The sequence below is a fragment of the Miscanthus floridulus genome, chromosome 7, assembly GCF_019320115.1.
Source record: "Miscanthus floridulus cultivar M001 chromosome 7, ASM1932011v1, whole genome shotgun sequence".
In the NCBI taxonomy this organism is placed as follows: domain Eukaryota; kingdom Viridiplantae; phylum Streptophyta; class Magnoliopsida; order Poales; family Poaceae; genus Miscanthus; species Miscanthus floridulus.
This window is the reverse complement of record NC_089586.1, coordinates 15,428,812-15,448,696: the sequence shown is the minus strand read 5'-3', so window position 1 is coordinate 15,448,696 and position 19,885 is coordinate 15,428,812. Positions and strand designations below refer to the sequence as shown.

General features: G+C 47.7%; 1 protein-coding gene across 1 annotated transcript; it reads left to right on the top strand.

Annotated features, from left to right (window-relative positions):
* Nucleotides 1-3,331: 3,331 nt before the first annotated feature.
* On the top strand, nucleotides 3,332-6,369 carry LOC136462661 (probable pyridoxal 5'-phosphate synthase subunit PDX2). The gene is made up of 7 exons (XM_066461730.1): nucleotides 3,332-3,584; nucleotides 3,665-3,792; nucleotides 4,568-4,655; nucleotides 4,748-4,821; nucleotides 4,946-5,137; nucleotides 5,795-5,892; nucleotides 5,990-6,369. Exons 1-7 carry the CDS (start codon nucleotides 3,530-3,532, stop codon nucleotides 6,120-6,122), a joined length of 768 nt encoding a protein of 255 aa, XP_066317827.1. The 5' UTR covers nucleotides 3,332-3,529; the 3' UTR covers nucleotides 6,123-6,369.
* Nucleotides 6,370-19,885: the final 13,516 nt, after the last annotated feature.

Sequence of the window (19,885 nt, the reverse complement as noted above, 5' to 3'; positions counted from 1 at the left end):
ATGACTTTAATCTACATGGATCCTAATATCTATATGGATCCTAATCCAAATTCAAATCAAATAAATAAGAATAAGAATAGAATTTACCCTAATCTTATGTCTTATCCTAATATAAAAAAAACCACAAAGAGTTTATGGGCTCTTTTGTTTTTCTTACCGAGTTTCAAATTTATTTTTCATGGATCCGAACACAAAACACCTGTGCTGTTTTTTTCCGTTGGTTTTCCGTCCATCTGAGTCTTGGTACCATGTCCATCTCGGGTTTTTTTTTTCTTTCCTCTGTTTTCTTTTGCACGTATGTTTTTTTCACTATCAGTTCACCTTTTCTTTGCGTTCTTTTTTTGTCCACATTATGTTTTGCCTGAAGAAGGGACGATGGGAGTGAAGAAGTATGGAAGTAGCCGACTTAATAAGAAGTCTAAGAGTCGGATTTGACTTGCAGGCAAAATAAAATTGGATATTTTGAAAAGAAAGTATATATTCCTATAATGAGAATCATATTTTGCATGACTAATAACTATTTATATGTATAGTGTATTACAATGTATTGAAACTTGAAGAGTCCTTTTTCAGAATTCACTTACCATCGTGGATGTACCTTTTTCTGCTATTGTTTTAGCAGTTCCTTGCTGGAAGATTATGCTTCTACTGATGATGTGTTTTTCTGTTGACATATTTTATATTGGAGTCGAAGAATCGATCTGGTCGTGTAGACCCTGGACGGATAAGTGCTTGATTTTTTGTTTTGTCTCGTTGGTTCTCTCCTTGTTTTTGTTTTATAATATCTGCTGTAAGGAGCCATGTCAGAGTAGGAATCGTACTGGAAATTTGCTTAGTTTATTTTTGAAAAAAGATGAGTCCGGACCACGTACACGACCCAATACGTTTTGAAATCGGACTCCGTATCACGCTAGACAACATATTCTAACTTATATGAGCATAGACTATTATATATATAAGTCCGGACGAAAGAAATTCTCCATTGTCCGGTAGTTAGAGGAAAACGGACAAAAAAAAAAATGGACGGATAAAAAAATAGGCTGAAATTTTGTCTCTTTATTATTAACTAGATAGCGTGCCGTGCGTTGCTACGGGATAACTAACAATTTATACTAAAAATACACGGATCGCACGATAAGATAACAATACTGTTAAATTAAATACCAACGTTAACGTGACATTTAATCCAAAAAGCAAAGTTTATAAATTTAACACAGTCACGGAGTGCGCGGCGTCGTAGGCTCACAAACTCTAGAGCTTCTAGAGATTGGGTCGAATCCAATCTAGAGCCTCGGAACCCTGCATCTTTTCCTGGACGGGCTTCACTTCGGATGCGCCGGTAGCAATATCAACGATCTCCAGTCGATGGACCAAGTCGTATGGATCCCCATACAATGGCTCAGATATATAGATTTTGTTCTCTTTGTACTTGGATACACTTGTTCCACTGAAGCTTTTATTGAAATGTTTAGACACGAACAGTGTCTGATCACCGATGTCCCTCACCCCGGACCACTCCGGCGTACGGTCATGGAGGTTGCACTTGTAGATCGCGCTGCTATAGGTGAAGCTCTGTGTCTCGTGGAACGTGCTCACCATGGCACCCATAATGTGCAGCTCACCGTTTGATTCTAGGTAGCTGCGGTGGCAGAGCCCCGCAGGTGGCGACAGCGATGTCAGCAGCGTCGCGGTTGGAGTAGCGCCGGCGGCGTTGCTGCTGTAGACGGAGATTTCTCCAGTGCAGTCGATCGCCAAGAACTTGTCTTGGCAGTGGACGATGGACCCCACGGAAAACTCCAGTTTGGTGTCGAGCAATGTCCATGCGCTGTCGACTCCAACCCGACAGAACGCGACCTCCGTGGAGCACCCAAGCATGGACATGGCCACGCACTCGCGGCCGGCGGCGTCAGGCGGCGCCGAGAGCACGATCTCATGGAAGAACACGCCCTCATGTATTCTAGCTTGATGGCTCTGCCTGCGACATCCGCGTCCCCATAGCCGTTGGTGGGATGGAGGACCCACCGGCCGTGGACCCTAGACACGCGTTCCGATGAGGACGCCGTCGCGACGTGTTCGCCTGCTGACGGGAGCTCAACGCGGAGGGCACGGGCACCGGCGAATGGATTCAGCAGCGTCACGGATGCCGCCTCGTCCTTGAGCGCTAGCCACCTACACGAGGAGCCGCACGCCACCTTGCCGCGCACGTCGGGCAGCGTCTTGGACAAGACCTTCTTCGGGACGCAGTAGAAGTCGACGCGGTCCGAGTCGGGGTCGAACAGGAGCAGCAGGAGCGGCCTGAAGGTCGCGAACAGGACGGCGGTGCGCCATGGGGAGCAAGCGGATCGGAAGGACGTCGTGTCGTGGCCTGACGCGAGATGCTGCCCGATAGACTCGAGGAGATCCTCTGGCAGGCCGGATCTCCAGTCAGGGAGAGGTAGGGACATTCTCTTGGGATTGGGAGGCTGAGCCATGGAAGACAGACGACATCAAATATGGTTCACGCAAGAAACAGCAAGCGAGGGTGATAGAACACGTAAGCGTGAAACCAAATGAAAGGAGGAAAAAGCTGTCCCTTTTGCAAATGCAAAGAGGGGAAGTAATTAAATGTAGGCAGATTTGACAAGGTTCTCAGAAATGCAAAGAGGTTCCTTTTGTCTTAATTCTCTTTCATTCTGTGTTAATTCTCTTTTCTTTTGCTCGTTGTCATGTATGCTGGTGCATGCAAACATGCAATGTGTATATGGATAGCACAATAATTTTCTACTTCATATTTTACCGTGATTCCTCTATCACATGACAGACAATATTCAATCAAGGAGAATGGCATGATCAATCAGTAATTAAGATGTCGTGGGTAGACGGATGAACCAAAACAAATGTCGTACCAAAAAATATCCACACTTTGTTCTTTTTAGTTGTAGGAGATTAGGTATATATATATATAGATGTCAGCAAAGGGTGTGGAAGGTGACAGCAGTCGTTCCTTTTTAAAAAAAATATATACTGATGCCATTTATTCCCAAGTCTAGAGCTGTTCGCCTGCCTTTTTAACCCTGTTTTGTTTTTTGAGCAACTAATGCTGTTTCTTATTGGGTTGGCATTGTAGCACATCTTCCATTGTCCCGACCGGCCCGTAATAGCATTCGGCCTACCAACGTTTCCGGCCCGCCAACTTGATAACGAGCCCGCCGCAGTGGACCCCAACAATACGGACAGCGGTGATCTCTCCACCGACTTGGGCGCACGGCTCCACGGCGATCGGACGGCCAGGAGCGGCCATCGCCTACCTCCCAGTATTTTTTCCCGTGGCAGCGGCACGTGCACCGAAACGTTTCGATATCCCCGAGTGGTGGGTCTGGCCGCCGCCGCCTCGGCGACGTGCGGCTTCTTCCTCCCCTTCCATTCTGCTCCCCGTGACGTCACAAACCACTCCACCAGCCGCCTCGCCTCTCTCCGACCGACCGACCCACCCACCCACCCACCGGAACGCGCGTCCCGAGGTCGGCGGAGCAGGGTCGGGGGGAGGGCAATGGCTGTGGTGGGCGTCCTCGCGCTGCAGGGCTCCTACAACGAGCACATGGCCGGTACGGAATCCGATTTCATGTCCCTCTGCTGCCGCCAGATGCTCGTGTGGTTGATTTCGCTGGTGTGTGTTTCGGTGCAGCGCTGAGGAGGATCGGAGTGAGGGGCGTGGAGGTGCGGAAGCCGGAGCAGCTCCTCGGCGTCGACTCGCTCATCATCCCCGGCAGCGAGAGCACCACCATGGCCAAGCTCGCCAACTACCACAACCTGGTGGGTGGGTCCTCCTCCTTCTGCTCTCCTCGTTCCTTTTTTTTCCTTCTCGTTTGTGGCTGATGCTGATTGGTTCGTCGATGACGTCGCTCGTGACTCTGTCTGTGTGCTCGGATTCAGTGGCTCGAGCCGGAGATGAATCATCGCTCTGCGGTATTTGGTGGATGATGGAAATTGAACAGAGAAGCACAGACTTAGAGTTAGGGCATGATTGTTTAGTGGGTGTTGTTCCTTCATAGTACAGATTATTGGTTGCACAGCCATATTCTTCCAAATTGTTTGACACGATATTGAGCATCCTGCTCTTGGTCTCTGCCTAGGCTAGACACTGCTGACTCACAGGGATATAGTGGTTCCTTGCATTGGTCAAAAGAAATAATTGGATCTAGGAAACAGAGACTGACACAAAAGAAATGGAATTTTGCCCACTTTATTACATTAAAATTTCCTCATCCTAAATAGGAAACGTGAGTATCCTTTTGCCCACACCTGCCAACGGAATAAGGGTTGTAGCCTTGTAGGCCAGTGCTGGTTGTCTTCAATCATGGAAATTTTTGTGTTCTTGGCTTCTCAGCCAGTAGATACTAGATACTGTTACATGCTGATGCATATTACATGTTCCCATGAGATAGTTTCACAGGAAACAGTTTTACTAGGGAGTGCCACTTTATGGCATTTGCACTTCCTGAACCTCCTTATGCCTGAGATTGTATATTTATATGAACCTGTCTAATTGCTTATAGCTTGCAAAATCTCACTTCTATTTGCCGTGCAGTTCCCTGCACTTCGAGAGTTTGTCGGAGGTGGAAAGCCTGTCTGGGGAACCTGCGCTGGGCTCATCTTTCTTGCAAACAAAGCAGTAGGTGAGTGGGTCACCAATTTATACTTGCCATGTTTTTTTTTTTTGGAAACAAGTTAATAGAATGTCACGATAATTGAATAGCGTGACTTGCAGGGCAAAAAACAGGGGGGCAGGAACTTGTCGGAGGACTAGATTGTACTGTCCACAGAAACTTTTTTGGGAGCCAGGTAAATTTGGGAACCATAGGGCCTGTTGATGGCTAGATTATTGAGTTTTGCATGTTTAAAGGATTTGTAGTTATTAAGCACAAATATGAACACCATGTTTCATTGCAGACTGTTTCTCTTGCAGCTTCAAAGCTTTGAGACAGAGCTATCTGTGCCAAAGCTTTCAGAGAAGGAAGGAGGGAATGATACATGCCGTGGTGTATTTATACGGGCACCTGCTATATTGGAAGTAGGTCCAGATGTTGAAATATTGGCTGATTGCCCTGTACCTGCTGACAGACCCAGCATTACAATATCATTTGGGGAGGGTACTGAGGTTTGTATATTGCTTTTTTTTACTATAATACTTCAATTGTCTGCAAATGACCAAACTGAGTTCTGTTATATTTCTAGTAAACTGAATTTTTAGGATGAGCGCTCATTATTTCTTCTCATTTTAGTAGTTTCTTTTAGTTCTTCAGACTTTAATGAGCAGTGAGCCAGTGAATATGGCCATTTCTGGGAAAGCGGGTACAGGATTGTGCTATGAACTATGATCAGATGTGGGCATACTTACATATAACTTGCTGATTCTACATGTGGTCTCTACCTTCTTGTGTAGTCCTTCTGATTATTCTAACTGGCTTTGAGATCTGAAATGATATAATTTTAACCCGTTGCTTCAGATATTCAGACAAATGGAGTACGAGTTCTTCGATCAAATTTGTCTCCTATCTCCCTCACTTTAGGGCATTACTGGTCTGCTAAAGCATCCATTAAATGGACTTCCCTGTCACAGTGACATTTGTTTGTTATTTGATTTGTGTTTCTGCGTGACATGTGTTCACCTGATCGTGCCTTTTGGGAATTGGCTAAGTCTTTCCTTATTAGAAAAAAAAACGAAAATACTAGTTGGCAATCTTGTAACACTTAATTCTGTATTCTGAATGAGACATGCTTATCCTCTGTCAACTGACCAGAAATATACTGTCAGGAAGAAGTGTATTCAAAAGATCGGGTAATTGTTGCAGTACGGCAAGGGAACATCCTTGCAACTGCTTTCCACCCAGAATTGACATCAGACTCCAGATGGTAAGCATGTTCCTTTGATACCGTACCATCCACTCGTTCAATGGTTTAACCCTTGTGTTGCTGACACTGAAAAGCTCTTGTGCTATGCTCCTGCTAGGCATCGCTTCTTCTTGGACATGGATAAAGAATCCCAAGCAAAGGCCTTCTCTGCGCTGTCGTTATCATCATCATCAAGAGATACTGAAGACCTGCCAAAGAATAAGCCGCTTGATCTGCCCATTTTTGAGTAACGCTATAAACTAGACAGTCAAAAGATTGAAGAAAGGAATGAAGAAACTGACCATATATTTATCATTTAGCTGGTTACAAAAACAAACAGCTGGGAATCTGTTATACTCAGCCGAAAAGTGTCGTCTGGTAGCTAACTGTATCAATAAAAAATAATCACGGTGTGTGTTGTACACAATTCTTCAGACAAAGCAAATGTTGTTCTGGAAATTACAATTTTGCTGTGCGATGAAGGCTGTCAGTTGAACATGATGATAGTTTCCCCATTTTTGCAGTAGGTTAAAGACTAACGTCTCCATTTTTGTACCACTTGGCATTCATTTCGCTAGTTCTTTTTTTAGCTGCTTGTTAATTGAATTATCTGCTTGGCACAACTTCAGCTCTAACATCCCTGCCACATTTAGAATTCATGTTCATATAGGATAAGGTCCCCTTTGGAAAAAACAGGAGTTTCTGTCGACGAAATCTGGTTGGCAGTTAACCGAGGGGTATGCATAGGGCTGGATATCGAGTCAGCTCGGTCCAGCTTAGGCTAACGAGCCATTACAGCTCAGCTCGTTAATATTACGAGCTAGAGAGGCAGCTCAGCTCAGCTCGTTAGGCTCGTTTAGCTCGCAAGCTGTAAAAAAATAGGACACATGTTTATAATGTTTATGCCACAATAATTTCAGAAGGTGACGTTCACCATTATGCAACTATACATGATTAATACATATTAGGTTCATCAAAAGTATCAACCATGCAACATAGCTAGTCCATCCATGATCTATGCAGTTCCAGCATACTTACTAGTTGCTTGCCACCACAGACTTAGCAAAGTCCACAAATTCAATGTCAGCATCATCATCTTTTCTCTGAAAAACAATCCATAAATCAATATTTAAGTACCACAACAATTATAAAATCAAAATTCATATGAAACAGCTGAAAATAAAGATTACATATCAATGGAATAGGTATACACTTCTAGGTCAGCATCATCATCTTCTGGATTTATGGTCGTGGGTTGATGGGCCTCAGCTCATTTGAGCTCGTGAGCAGCTCGCGAGCTGCTCGAGCTACATCGTTAAAACAGCGAGCTAGACTTCCAGCTCAACTCGTGAAAACTTAAAACGAGCCGAGCCGAGCCGGACACGAGTCAAGCGAGTTGACAAGCCATGAGTATTTTGTTCAGCCCTAGATATACTCACGGTAGTAGATGAATCGGTGGAGGTACGAATGAGAGAACTGTATGGTGACACAGAACACAAGAGACGGCGATTTAGACAGGTTCAGGCCATCAGCTCGACGTAATATCCTACACCCTGTGTCTTTGTGGATTATATTGTGTATGTTTGATGAAAACGAGGGGGGTCCCTACCCGCCTTATATAGCTTGGGGGTAGGGTTACAAATCGATTATTTCCATTCTGATCCGTTTACAAGATAGGAAGTTACAACATATCCGAGCAGATTTCGTAGATCACCGAGGATTTTTACGTTGCCTTGTGAAGCACGTCGTCCTGCGGCGTACTTCGCATGGTGTTGTCTTGCGAGCTGGGCCTCGACCAGTGACGAGACCCTTGCATAGTGTTGTGGGCTGGGCCTCCCCTAGCGGCTCGGCCCATGTGGAGCCTTACGGGTATCGGGGGTCATGCCCCCACAGCTAGTCCCCGAGCACCTTGCATCCGATAAGCAACACCATCTTGTGTCCATCTGATATGTCCAACTTGCAACAACTCATCAGGATCAATCTTTCGACCAGTTCAAATAGGGGCCAAGCTGTTGAAGCAGGCATCCGATTAGTTCGAATGAGCGTCCGAGCTGTCAAAGTGGGTGTCCGAGCAGCTAAGACAGGCGTCCGACCAGTTTAACTGGGCGTCGAGCTAGGACTCACTCGAAGTCATGGTTTGCCATAAGGATGTAAGGAGCTCAAGCAAAAAAATTTGAAGTCTTGGTCGGTGAAGTGTACACACTTAAGTGCCAATTGCGATGGTCCTGACGACATGGTCATCAGGACAGAGCATAGGTAGAGACTTGACGAAGTCGAAACACCACGAAGAAGAAAAAGTACATGCACCGCAAGGTGCATTGTACCAAAAGTAGTCCCCGAGTCTGTTGGAAGATGATGAAGGAATCTTATAGCAGGGTCAAAGAAAAATAAGCAGTCTCCATCATTGCCAAAAGATTGAGTAATCAAGGTACCAGTACATTCACCGCAAGGTGAAGTGTACACACTTAGTCCCTGAACCTGCTAGAAGATGATGAAGAAATCTTGTAGCAGGGTGAAGGAAAAATATTTTGGCGTAGATACATAACAAATTCCGTTGACCCAGCGCTGAGTCTGGAGATTCATTTCGTCGTTCCACATTCAACGTGATTTAACGTCGTGGCCCACCATGCGCATTTGGCGGCCCATCAGCGTGCGACGGTTTTGGGAGGGAATGCGGCGGGTCAGGTGCGGTTTCCCAAAATCCCTATAAGGTAAAGGATCAGGGGTCGAACCGTTATAAAGTGCCACAGCCTCGGCGCACATTCTCCACCTTGCTCCCGCCTTTTCATCTTCCTCGTGCCCGCACCACATCATCTGGCAACTACTCCACCATCTTAGCAACCGCAAGCTCATAATCTCCCACCATTCCTCAGATCTGTGAGATGGCGCCCAAGAGAAGCCGTAGCAGCTCGAGCAGGGCATCGCGTGAGCTCAATCGTGCCGAGGAATTGGTGAGCTCCGTTAGCAATGAGGCGGCGCTTAGCCAGTTGGTGGTGGACGGCATGCTACCAGATAGGGTGACGGTGGAATGGTGTCCCGCTTGCGGTGAGAGCTTTCCTACCCCCCGCAGTGATGAATTAGTCATGTTTGAAGATTATTTCTATAGCGGATTTTGCGTTCCGATCCATCCGTTCCTTCGCGGATTGATTGAGCATTACGCCATTAGTCTTTGCAATCCAGGCTCAAACTCCATCCTTCACATTTCCGTCTTCATCCATTTCTGCGAAGCCTATCTTGGCATTCTCCCACATTTTGATCTCTTCCACCACTTTTTTTGTTTGAAATCTCGTGGGGGATCTGGATCTAGGGTTGTGGGTAGCGCGTACTTGCAGCTACGGGATGGGATGGTTGGGCAGTACATAGCTTCCCCGTTGAACACAAAATTGAAGTATTGGGCATAGCAATGGTTGTACATGCCATAGGGGGGACATTATGTGGCGTGCGATATTGATCAGATTCCCATGAGCAACGCCAGGTGGTCGAAGAGACCTAGTGGAATGGAGCAGGTGAGGGAGCTCCTAGCGTTGATTGACTGAAGGAGAGTAGATGGGATCATAGTGGTGACGAACTTTACTTTTTGGTGAAGCCAGCCTAGCAAGGAGAGGGCGTACCCTGCATATGAATTCTGGGGGGATACTGACGGGACCCGAGAGGTACCTGAGCTGATTAACAGAGAGGAAGTCACGCGACAGATTGGGGTGTTATTCAACCTCACGGGGCACCTCAAGATTGATGACCAGGAGAGGGCCTTCGGTGTTGGGAACCTCCCACCAGAGGTAAAGAGTCTTTGTATTAGTTTGGCCTAATTCCTTTTTGGTTGCGATGTACTCATTCATGCTCTTGAAGATCCGTGGGCAGGACCGAGTAGCATACTTCTCAGTTATGCCATCGATGGACTGGTCGAGGGCTGTTGATGCCCGGCTGAGTAGTCCCTAGGGTTGAGCTAGCTCGGAGGCTAGTGAGGACTGCTCGGATGATAATGACAATGAAGACGGAGGTGAGCGGACATCTGATGTCCGTGAGAAACTTCGGGGGAAGGCGCCCGCTATCATGGATTCATCCCCGAAGAGAAGGAAGATGGCAGGATCGTCCCATCAAGAAGAGCAACCGGTGAACATTGGCGCCCTGCCCACCCTCGAAGACAGCAAATGGTGGTTTCAAGCTCATCGGATGATGATGGGTTGGTGGCACCACCGTCTCCATGGGGCGTGACGCCACCACCAGCTGTGTCAGCTAGAGCGGAGACCCACGAGATGAGATGGACGCAGCAAGCCATAGCCACGGTGCCCGACAGTGTTTCGAGCATCGGCGGCGGCGATGACTTGTGTGGCGCCATCATCGATAGCCCGGGTAGTTGTTGAAGCCCCCGAGATCATAGTTACACCCCCTATGGTAACAGCGTAGGCGGCCACCGTAGTCCCTGAGACTGCACGGATGACTCTGATGGTGGTGGTGGAGATGCTAAGCGGTTTGGGTGGTGGGTCAATGGGTAGCAGGTGGGGGCCCCTGTTCTGAGCTGCACAATGGGAGTCATAGTTGTAAGTACCTTGTTTACTTGATATGTTGCTTTGGTATGGTAGTTTGCTTCTTGAACGTATTGTTGCTTGTTGAAGCGCGGAGTCGACGGTGGAACTGCAACCATCGGCTGCTGGTGACGAGAGACGCGTGGGGGAGCCGGTGGTTCCCCTTGCTGACCTAGTGCAAACAAGAGTAGATCTAGTTGCCCCTGCCTCAGAACAATCAATAGCTATAGGGCCAACCGGCCCTACTGTGGGAAAGCCCTCGACAGCTGGACCGGTGTCGCCTGGCGGTGGGTTGCACGACGAGGGTGGTCCTGGTGCTAAGGAGATGTGGGATGCAGCGGCAACGCCGAGTGGCCTTGTAGGGGCAACTCTAGAGCCTACGGGGGACGTGGCGAGTAGTGCGGCCCAAGTTTCGCCCATGGCTACCGAACGAGCATCGTCTGTGGGTGCGTCAACAATTGAGGCGGTGCACGAACGCTCGGTCTGAGCACGACGGCAGTCAAGGAGGGTGTCTTTGCCATAGACTGCCACTGTGCTCAAAGAGATAGTGCGGGAGCCCACCTCGCCGCCCCAACTCCTCTACACCATCATTCAGCGTGGCGAAGAGTTTGAGATGCTAGATGAGAGGGAGGCGAGCTCGAAGGCAAAAAAGCTGAAGGCCGATCTGACTTCGATGCTAGCCCACATTGAAGTAAACTTGAGGGAATTTTTTTATAGAAAGAAGGGGTCAGCTAATCTATTTGCCTACTACAGAATGTGATGAAGGTGTTCGAGCAGCGCCGGCGGCAGCTTGAGGAGATGGCCCCGGTGCTGGAAGAGAACAAGAACTTGTAGGCATCGTTGGACGACCTCTAGGCGCACCTGCTTCGAGAGCACCACCAAAGGGAGGACCTAGAGGTGAAGGTTTAGGTGTTGGAGAAGGAGCGCCAATAGATGGAGGCTGAGGGCCAGTCGATGGCCGAATAGCTTAGCCATAGCGCCGATCGGGAAAAAGGTTTGGCTCAGAATTTTGCTTTGCTATTATTTAGTGCCGTGACATGTCTGTCTGTTGTGCACAACATTGGAGATGGAGCTCGGCCTGTCCTAGGAAGCTGTCAACCAACTTCTAGAGGCGAAGGAGAAAACAGAGGAGAGGGCTGAGAAGGCCATAAAAGACCTCTGCCGTGAGTGTTTTTCATGCAGTTTTAACTTGGGCGGCCTTAGGCATGCGTTTAACATACAACTGCGTCGTTTGTAGAGTATCGACATCAGTATCAAGCGCAATTCCAAGTGCTCGTGGTGCAGGTAAAGACTCCAGATGATAAGCTGGAGATGATGATCATGGGGATCCAGCCCATGCTGGACTGCGTTGCTCTGGAACAGCCCGAGGGAGGACGACTATCCAGCGACGGGCCACACCGATCGGTCATGGATCATTGCCAGACAGCGTGGATGGACTTCAAGGAGTTCATGCACAGCGCAACCCTTGGAGCCATCGTCCACGCACTCGCACAACTAAAGTCTCATTACCCTTCGGGTGGATCTCCAGCGGGTGGCGACAGGATATGCGCAGGGCACGAACGCGGATAAGATCGCCAAGCTAGAGGATGACATAGAGGAGCCAGCAAAGAAGCTAGCCAAAGATGTCAAACTATTTGGTGAGGGGGAGAGCAGTGCTCGATAGAGTTTTTAAAAAAACTCATGTTCAATATCTAGTGATGTTTGTCGAACACTTGCAGTTACGAAATGTTTATGTTTATATTTGATATAAACCGTTCGAACAGAAGTGTATAGCTGAGTCCCCAGCCTTAGCTAGCCTGTTATCCGTAACATGTGGCACAGAGGCCATGTGCGTGTGGGAAGAAACAGGGCATCACTAAGAAACTATTGTTGACCACCCATGACACAGAGGGTAGACACTCATGCACATGCAGGGAGAGGTCAGAGACAGGGTTGTCTCTGGAGGCGTCCGAGCATTAACATGTTTGTTTGGATATTTGCATGGAACGTAGGTGGCGTATCGTCTTTAAGGCATTGAGCGCAAAATCAGAAGCACTCGGTGAAAAAGCATGGAGAGAACAATATGGAGGGATGTTAGTGTAAAAAAACTTTATTGAATACTCAAATATTAAAGGTACATATCTTTTGGAGTGAATGCTTCAAGGGTAGAAATGTCTAAGTAGGTCAATGTGCCAAGAGTTTGGGACATCTCTCTCCTCCATGTCGCATAGTCTGTAGGAACCTAGTCGGGTGACCACCTTAACGATGAAGGGGCCTTCCCAAGGTGAGGAGACCTTATGCATCCCATCTGTCTTCTGTTTCCTATGGAGTACTAAGTCTCTGACCACAAAGAATTGGTCATTGACATTGTGGTTGTAGTATCTACGCAGGCCGTCGAGGTATTTTGCTGTCTGAACAGAGGTGACCAGACGTTCCTCTTCTAGGCTGTCTAATTCAACGAGCCGAGCCTGGTCAGAGTTCTCCTCATTGTAGTTCTCCACCCTAGGAGCTCAGAAGGTGACGTCAACAGGCAGTACAGCCTCAGAGCCGAAGACCATAAAGTATGGGGAGACGTTGGTGTTACGACTGGGCTGGGTCCTTAGTCCCCAGACCATGGCCGGTAGTTCCTTGAGCCATTTTCCCAGGAGCTTCTGTTCCTTCTCGTAGAGTTGTTTCTTCAATGCATCCAGGATCATGCCATTGGCGCGCTCAACTTGGCCGTTAGCCCTTGGGTGTGCCACAGAGACATACTTGACTGAGATGCATCTTTCGTCATAGAAATCCTAAGTCATCACCGGTGAACGTGGACCCAAGGTCGGTGATGATGTTGTTTAGTAGACCGAACCGATGGATGATGTCGTCAAGTAGCTTGGCTGCTTTCTTTGCTGTAGCCTAGACCAGGGGTTTGTATTTGATCCACTTGGAGAATTTGTCAATGTAGATGTAAACCCAACAGAAACCTCTCGACGCAGGCTTGAATGGTCCAATCATATCTAGTCCCTAGCATGCAAAGGGCCACGACATGGGGATCGTTTGCAAGACCTGAGCTAGGACGTGGATTTGTTTGGCAAAGAACTAACAGTTCTCACATCAACGAATGAGGGCTTCAGCATCGGCCACGGCCGAAGGCCAATAGAAGCCAGCTCGAAAATCCTTTCCAACCAGTGTTCTAGAGGCTACGTGGTTGCCGCAGGTACCGACATGGATCTCTTTGAGTATCTTCTCGCCTTCTTCCACGGAGACACACTTTTGTAGTAGCTCGCCTTTGGCATTTTGCGATACAACTTCCCATCAACTAGGACGTAGTGCTTACTATGGCGGGTAAGGCGTTCTCTCTCTATGTTGTCAGCTGGGACATCTATAGTGGTTAGATACTTGATGAAAGGTTGCCTCCAATCGCTACTTGGCCTAAGGACTGCTGCGATTGTCTGCTCGAAAGGTGGTTGTTCTTCAATGGCTTCTTGTTCCTGCTTGATGGAAGGAGCCATAAGGTCCTGGATAAACACTCCGGCTAGAACGTTGGCCCGAGTTGATCCTATCTTCGATAGCTCATTAGTTTCTTGATTATTGGCCTAGACCACGTGGTGGTATTCGATGCCATAGAACTTCTCTTCTAACTTTCTTATCGTGACACAGTAAGCGTCCATCTTCTCGTTAATGCAATTCTAGTCTTTATTGAGCTGATTGATCATGAGTGTGGAGTCGCTGTACACCTAGAGGTGTTTAACACCAAGCTTGATAGCTATATAGAGACCATGAAGTGCTGCTTCGTATTCAGTGGTATTGTTGGATGCTGGGAAGTGTAGGCAGAGGACATAGCGAAGCTTATCCCCCGATGGAGAGATGAAATAAATGCCTGTCCTAGCGCCATCGAGGTTGAGAGACCCATCAAAGTACATGGTCCAGTGCTTGGGGTGGTTGACCGGGACAGGAGTCTGCATATCCATCCACTCGGCGATGAAATCGGTGAGTGCTTGTGACTTGATCGTGTGGAGGCGCCTAAAATCGATGGTATAGGTGCCGAGCTCGATCGCCCATTTAGTGATGCGGCTGTTGGCTTCCTTACTGTAGAGAATGTCACCGAGCGGGTACTCTGTGACTACCGTTATGTGGTAGGCATCGACTTAGTGGTGGAGCTTCCGAGGTGTGATAAGGATGGCGTACAATAGCTTCTAGACTTGTAGGTAGCGAGTCTTAGACTTGTTTAAGACCTTGCTGATGAAGTAGACTGGGCGATGGACTTTGTATGCGTGGCCGGCCTCTTCTCGCTCACGATGATGGCGGTGCTGACTACCCAGTTGGTCGATGTGATGTAGAATAGCAGGGTCTCATTCTTTTGGGGGGCGGTCATGATCAGAGGTACGGTGAGGAACCGCTTAAGCTCAGCAAATCTGACCAGACGAATTTCTCTTGAGCTTTAAGTAGCTTGAAGAATGGGAGTCCCTTTTTGCCTAGGTGGGATATAAAATGACTTAAAGCCACCATGCACCCTATTAGCTTCTAGACGTCCTTGACACAGGTCGGTGGCTTCATGTTGGTCACCGTCGCTATCTTCTCTGGGCTAGCTTCGATGCCGCGGCGACTGACTATGTTGCCTAGCAGTATACCGGATGGAACACCAAAAATACACTTGCTGGGATTTAGCTTCCATTAGTACACGTTCAATGCTTTAAAAACTTTGATGAGGTCAGCGATGAGGGTGTCGGTAGTCCTAGACTTAACTACCACATCATCGATGTAGGCCTCGACATTCTTCCCAATTTGGTCCTTGAGACAGCGCTGGATGGCTCTTTGATAAGTCGCGCCTATGTTTTTGAGTCCGAAGGACATGGTTGTGTAGCAGTAGGCGCCGAAAGGCGTGATGAACGACGTCTTGATCTGGTCTTCTTCCTTCAGCGTGATCTAGTGATAACCAGAGTAGCAATCTAGAAAGTACAGGAGCTCACAACTGGCTATAGAATCTACGACCTCGTTAATGCGAGGTAAGCCGAAGGGGTCTTTAGGGCAGTGTTTGTTGAGATTAGTGTAATCAACGCACATTCTCCATTCTTTATTCTTTTTTCTTACAAGAACTGGGTTGGCAAGCCAGTCTGGATGGTACACCTCTTTTATGAAACCGGCGGCTAAGAGCCGGGTTATCTCTACCCTAATAGCCTCCTTTTTGTCCAACACAAATCGTCGAAGCTTCTGCTTGATGGGCTTGGTGGTCGCCGAGACATTTAAGGAGTGCTCGATCAGCTCCCTTAGCACACCGGGCATGTCCGCAGGTTTCCATGCGAACACATTGACGTGCTCCCATAGGAAGCTAACGAGCGCATCTTCCTATTTAGGATCGAGGTCAGCCCTGATCTGAGCAGTCTTAGACTGGTCGCCGGGGATGAGGACCACCTCCTTGAACTCCCTAGACTTGGTTGAATCTCGGGAGGCCTCTAGGGTAGGGATCTTTAGGTCCTCTGGAGGGATCACCTATGAAGTCGCGATGCAGTCCTGCATATGGATGGAGATGTTAGTTGCCTTGGCGAGCATGAAGCTTTCCTTCTCGTAGTTGTAAGCAACGTCGAGGTTGGCGCATAGGGATTGGACCCCCTGCTCTGTTGACATCTTTAGCACTAGGTATGTATAGTGTGGCACAACCATGAACTTGGTAAGAGCTGGTCAGCCAAGGATGGCGTGGTACGCCGTGTTAAAGTCAGCAATGAGGAAGTTGACGTAGTCAACATGGAAGTGCTTTGTGGTGCTGAACTGGACTGGCAGTGTAATCTATCCCAAGGGGAGGGATGCCATCCTAGGAACTATTCCCTAGAATGGAGAGTCCATGGGGGTGAGGTCTTCCTTCTTAAGGCTTAGCTCCTCTAGAGATCTGGCAAAAAGAATGTTGAGGGCGCTCCCTCTGTCGATGAGGACCTTCTCAAAGCGCATGTCCTTAATTATGGGATCTAGGACGAGTGGGAAACGCCCTGGGTACAAGATGTACGACCACTGATCGGCCCTAGAGAAGGTGATCGGGTGCTCTGACCAGTCAAGATACTTCGGATTAGAGACAGGGCCATCATATGTAGCGACCGACATGACACAGCAGGCTATGAGCTTTTGCTCTCGTTTGTCTTTGGAGACAACCCTCCCACCAAAGATGGTAGCAACGATCTTGGTGGGATCCTGGTATGTAGGGCCCTTGTTCTTGCCTCACTCTCCACCTTGACCATCTTTGGTCTCATTGTCATTGCGCCACTGCTTCTTTGATGGTTCTCCCTCGAGCGTAGTCTTTAGGCCCCTGCACTCTCGCATGGTGTGCTTGGAATCCTTGTGGATAGGGCATGGGCCGTCCAGTAGCTTGCCAAAATCCACATCGTAGGTACGCTTGGCATGGGTGTCGACTATGTTGATGGAGGTATCAAGTCAGCGCTGATGGCTTTGTCTGCCTCTCGAGCTCTCTGGACGGTCGTCACGTCGGGGGTCACGGTCATCGTGATGGTGATCACGGTCATCATGACGGTCATGACCATCGTGGCGGCGATCATGATCATCGTAACGTCTGTCTTCATGATGGGTGGAGTGGTGAAAGGTCCTAATATGCCTAGAGGGGGGTGAATAGCCTATTTAAAAATCTACAAATCAACTAGAGCAATTTGATTAGTATGACAAATAGCAAAATGCAAACTTGCTCTAGCTCTACAAGGATTGCAAGCCACCTATCCAACAATTCTAGTTGTAATGATTACTAGGCACACAACTTGTAATGTTACTACTTCACTAAGAGCTCTCAATCTTGCTACTCTAAAGAGCTCCACTAGATGAACTTAAAATAACAAAGCAATCTCTCAATTCTAATTACACTAAAGAGTTTGCCACAACTAGTTTGCAAGAATATAAATGAGTGAGTGGGGTGATTATACCGCCATGTAGAGGAGTGAACCAATCACAAGGTGAATATTAAGTCAATCACCGGGAGAATACCAAATGGCAAGAGACAACCAATTTTCTCCCGAGGTTCACGTGCTAGCCAACACGCTACGTCCCCATTGTGTCGACCAACACTTGGTGGTTTGGCGGCTAAGAGGTGTTGCACAAACCTCGTCCACACAATTTGGACACCGCAAGAACCTACCCACAAGTGAGGTAACTCAATGACACGAGCAATCCACTAGAGTTACCTTTCGGTGCTCCGTCGGGGAAGGTACAAATCCCCTCACAATCACCGGAGATGGCCACGGACAATCACTGGCTCGTGCCAATCCTCCTCCGCTACACCAAGCCATCTAGGTGGTGGCAACCACCAAGAGAAACAAGTGAAACCCATAGCGAAACACGAATACCAAGTGCCTCTAGATGCAATCACTCAAGCAATGCACTTGGATTCTCTCTCAATCTCACAATGATGATGGATCAATGATGGAGATGAGTGGGAGGGCTTTTGCTAAGCTCACAAGGTTGCTATGTCAATGCAAATGGCCAAGAGACTAAGCTTGAGCCGGCCTTGGGGCTTAAATAGAAGCCCCCACAAAATAGAGTCATTGTACCCCTTCACTGGGCACATCACGAGGTGATCGAACGCTCCGATCATATCGACCAGATGCTGGACCTCAGTGTCTGATCACGCGATGTGTGCCACATGTCCCCTTTCTTCAAATGCTGAGTGCCCAATCACAATGGTCATTTGATGACTAGACGCTGTAGCACAAAGTGACCAGACGCTAAACCCCTAGCGTCCTGTCGTTTCTAGTAAGCATCCAGAGATGACTTTTCTCGACCGGACGCGTCCGGACACCCTTGACCGGACACAGCCAGCGTCCGATCACTCGACGACGCTTCTATGAGCTGCTCGATAGTAAGACCGGACGCAGCCTTCTAGCGTTCGGTCGCTGAGTGACCCAGTGTCTTGTCACTGTATGACCAGCGAGACTAACTCCTTTTCACCTCTATCTTCTTTACCCTTACTCAAATATGCCAACCACCAAGTGTATCACCTTGTGCATATGTGTTAGCATATTTTCACAAATGTTTTCAAGGGTGTTAGCACTCCACTAGATCCTAAATGCATATGCAATGAGTTAGAGCATCTAGTTGCACTTTGAAAACCACATTTCGATACGAGTTTCACCCCTCTTAATAGTACGACTATCGATCCTAAATGTGATCACACTCACTAAGTATCTTGATCACTGAAACAAAATTGCTCCTACTATTTATACATTTGCCTTGAGCCTTTTGTTTTTCTCTTTCTTCTTTTCCAAGTTTAAGCATTTGATCATTACCATGCCATCACCATTGTCATGATCTTCGCCAATGCATCCTCACTTGGAGTAGTGCTACCTATCTCATAATCACTTTGATAAACTAGGTTAGCACTTAGGGTTTCATCAATTAACCAAAACCAAACTAGAGCTTTCAAGTGGGTAGCTCGTTCGGCTTCTTCGACATCGACATATCCGTTCGCCATTTGTATCAGCTCACCGATGGTGGTGGGCCTCTTGCGGTATAGCTTACGGCAAAGCTGCTCGTGTTGGAGCCCTTTGGTGAAGGCGATGATGGCCTCAACATCGGTGATGTTGGGGATGGAGTATCTTGTCTCCGAGAAGTGCCTGATGAAGTCACATAGAGATTCCTCAGAGGACTGATGTAGCTTTTCCAAGTCATACTTGGCGCCGGGCTGCTCGCATGTAGCCATGTAGTTGTCGATGAAGACTTTCTTGAGGTCGTCCTAAGATCGAATGGAGTTCTCCTGCAAGCTAAGGAGCTATTTTTTTGTGGACTGGTTAAGCATGATAGGAAGGTAGTTTGCCATGACTTCCTCATCTCCGAACATGGCTTTTATGGTGATCTCGTATAGAGTTATCCACTGGGCGGGGTTGGCCTTTCCATCATAGGTATTGACGCTAACGAGTTTGAAGCCCACCGGCCACCGGATGGCTTGAAGCCTCTCCATAAAGGGGTAGAGTCCTGATGGGCCGGTGGGGATGAAAGGTCCTAATGGCTAGAGGGGGTGAATAGCCTATTAAAAATTTCTACAACAACACTTAGCAAACTGGTTAGACAAATATGAGGTGAAGCGAGTGTTGCGCTAGCCTATTAAAAATGCAAGCCACCTACCACAATTCTAGTTTCTATAGTCTCTATCTACACAATGGCTATGTCACTACACAAAGTTAGAGTGCTCTCAAAGGCTAACTAAAGAGTCACACTAATCAAACTAACAAGGACTAGCTACACTAAAGAGCTTGACAACTAGTTTACGGTAATGTAAAGAGAGAGAGCAAGATGGTTATACCACCGAGTCGAGGAATGAACTGATCAATCACAAGAATGAATACCAATAAAGACCAATCACTTCGAAATCAAATGATGACACAATGATTTTTTACCGAGGTTCACTTGCTTGCTGGCAAGCTAGTCCTCGTTGTGGCGATTCACTCACTTGGAGGTTCACACGCTAATTGCATCACGCGCCAAACCCTCAATAGGGTGCCGCACAACTAACACAAGATAAGGATCACACAAGCCACGAGCAATTTACT

What these genes read in the sequence shown, in the direction of transcription:
- LOC136462661 (XM_066461730.1), top strand. Translation starts at nt 3,530, where the DNA reads ATGGCTGTGGTGGGCGTCCTCGCGCTGCAGGGCTCCTACAACGAGCAC. An exon ending in TCTTGCAAACAAAGCAGTAG is followed by an intron (nt 4,656 to 4,747) that starts GTGAGTGGGTCA and finishes CGTGACTTGCAG; the next exon opens with GGCAAAAAACAGGGGGGCAG. An exon ending in GAAACTTTTTTGGGAGCCAG is followed by an intron (nt 4,822 to 4,945) that starts GTAAATTTGGGA and finishes TTTCTCTTGCAG; the next exon opens with CTTCAAAGCTTTGAGACAGA.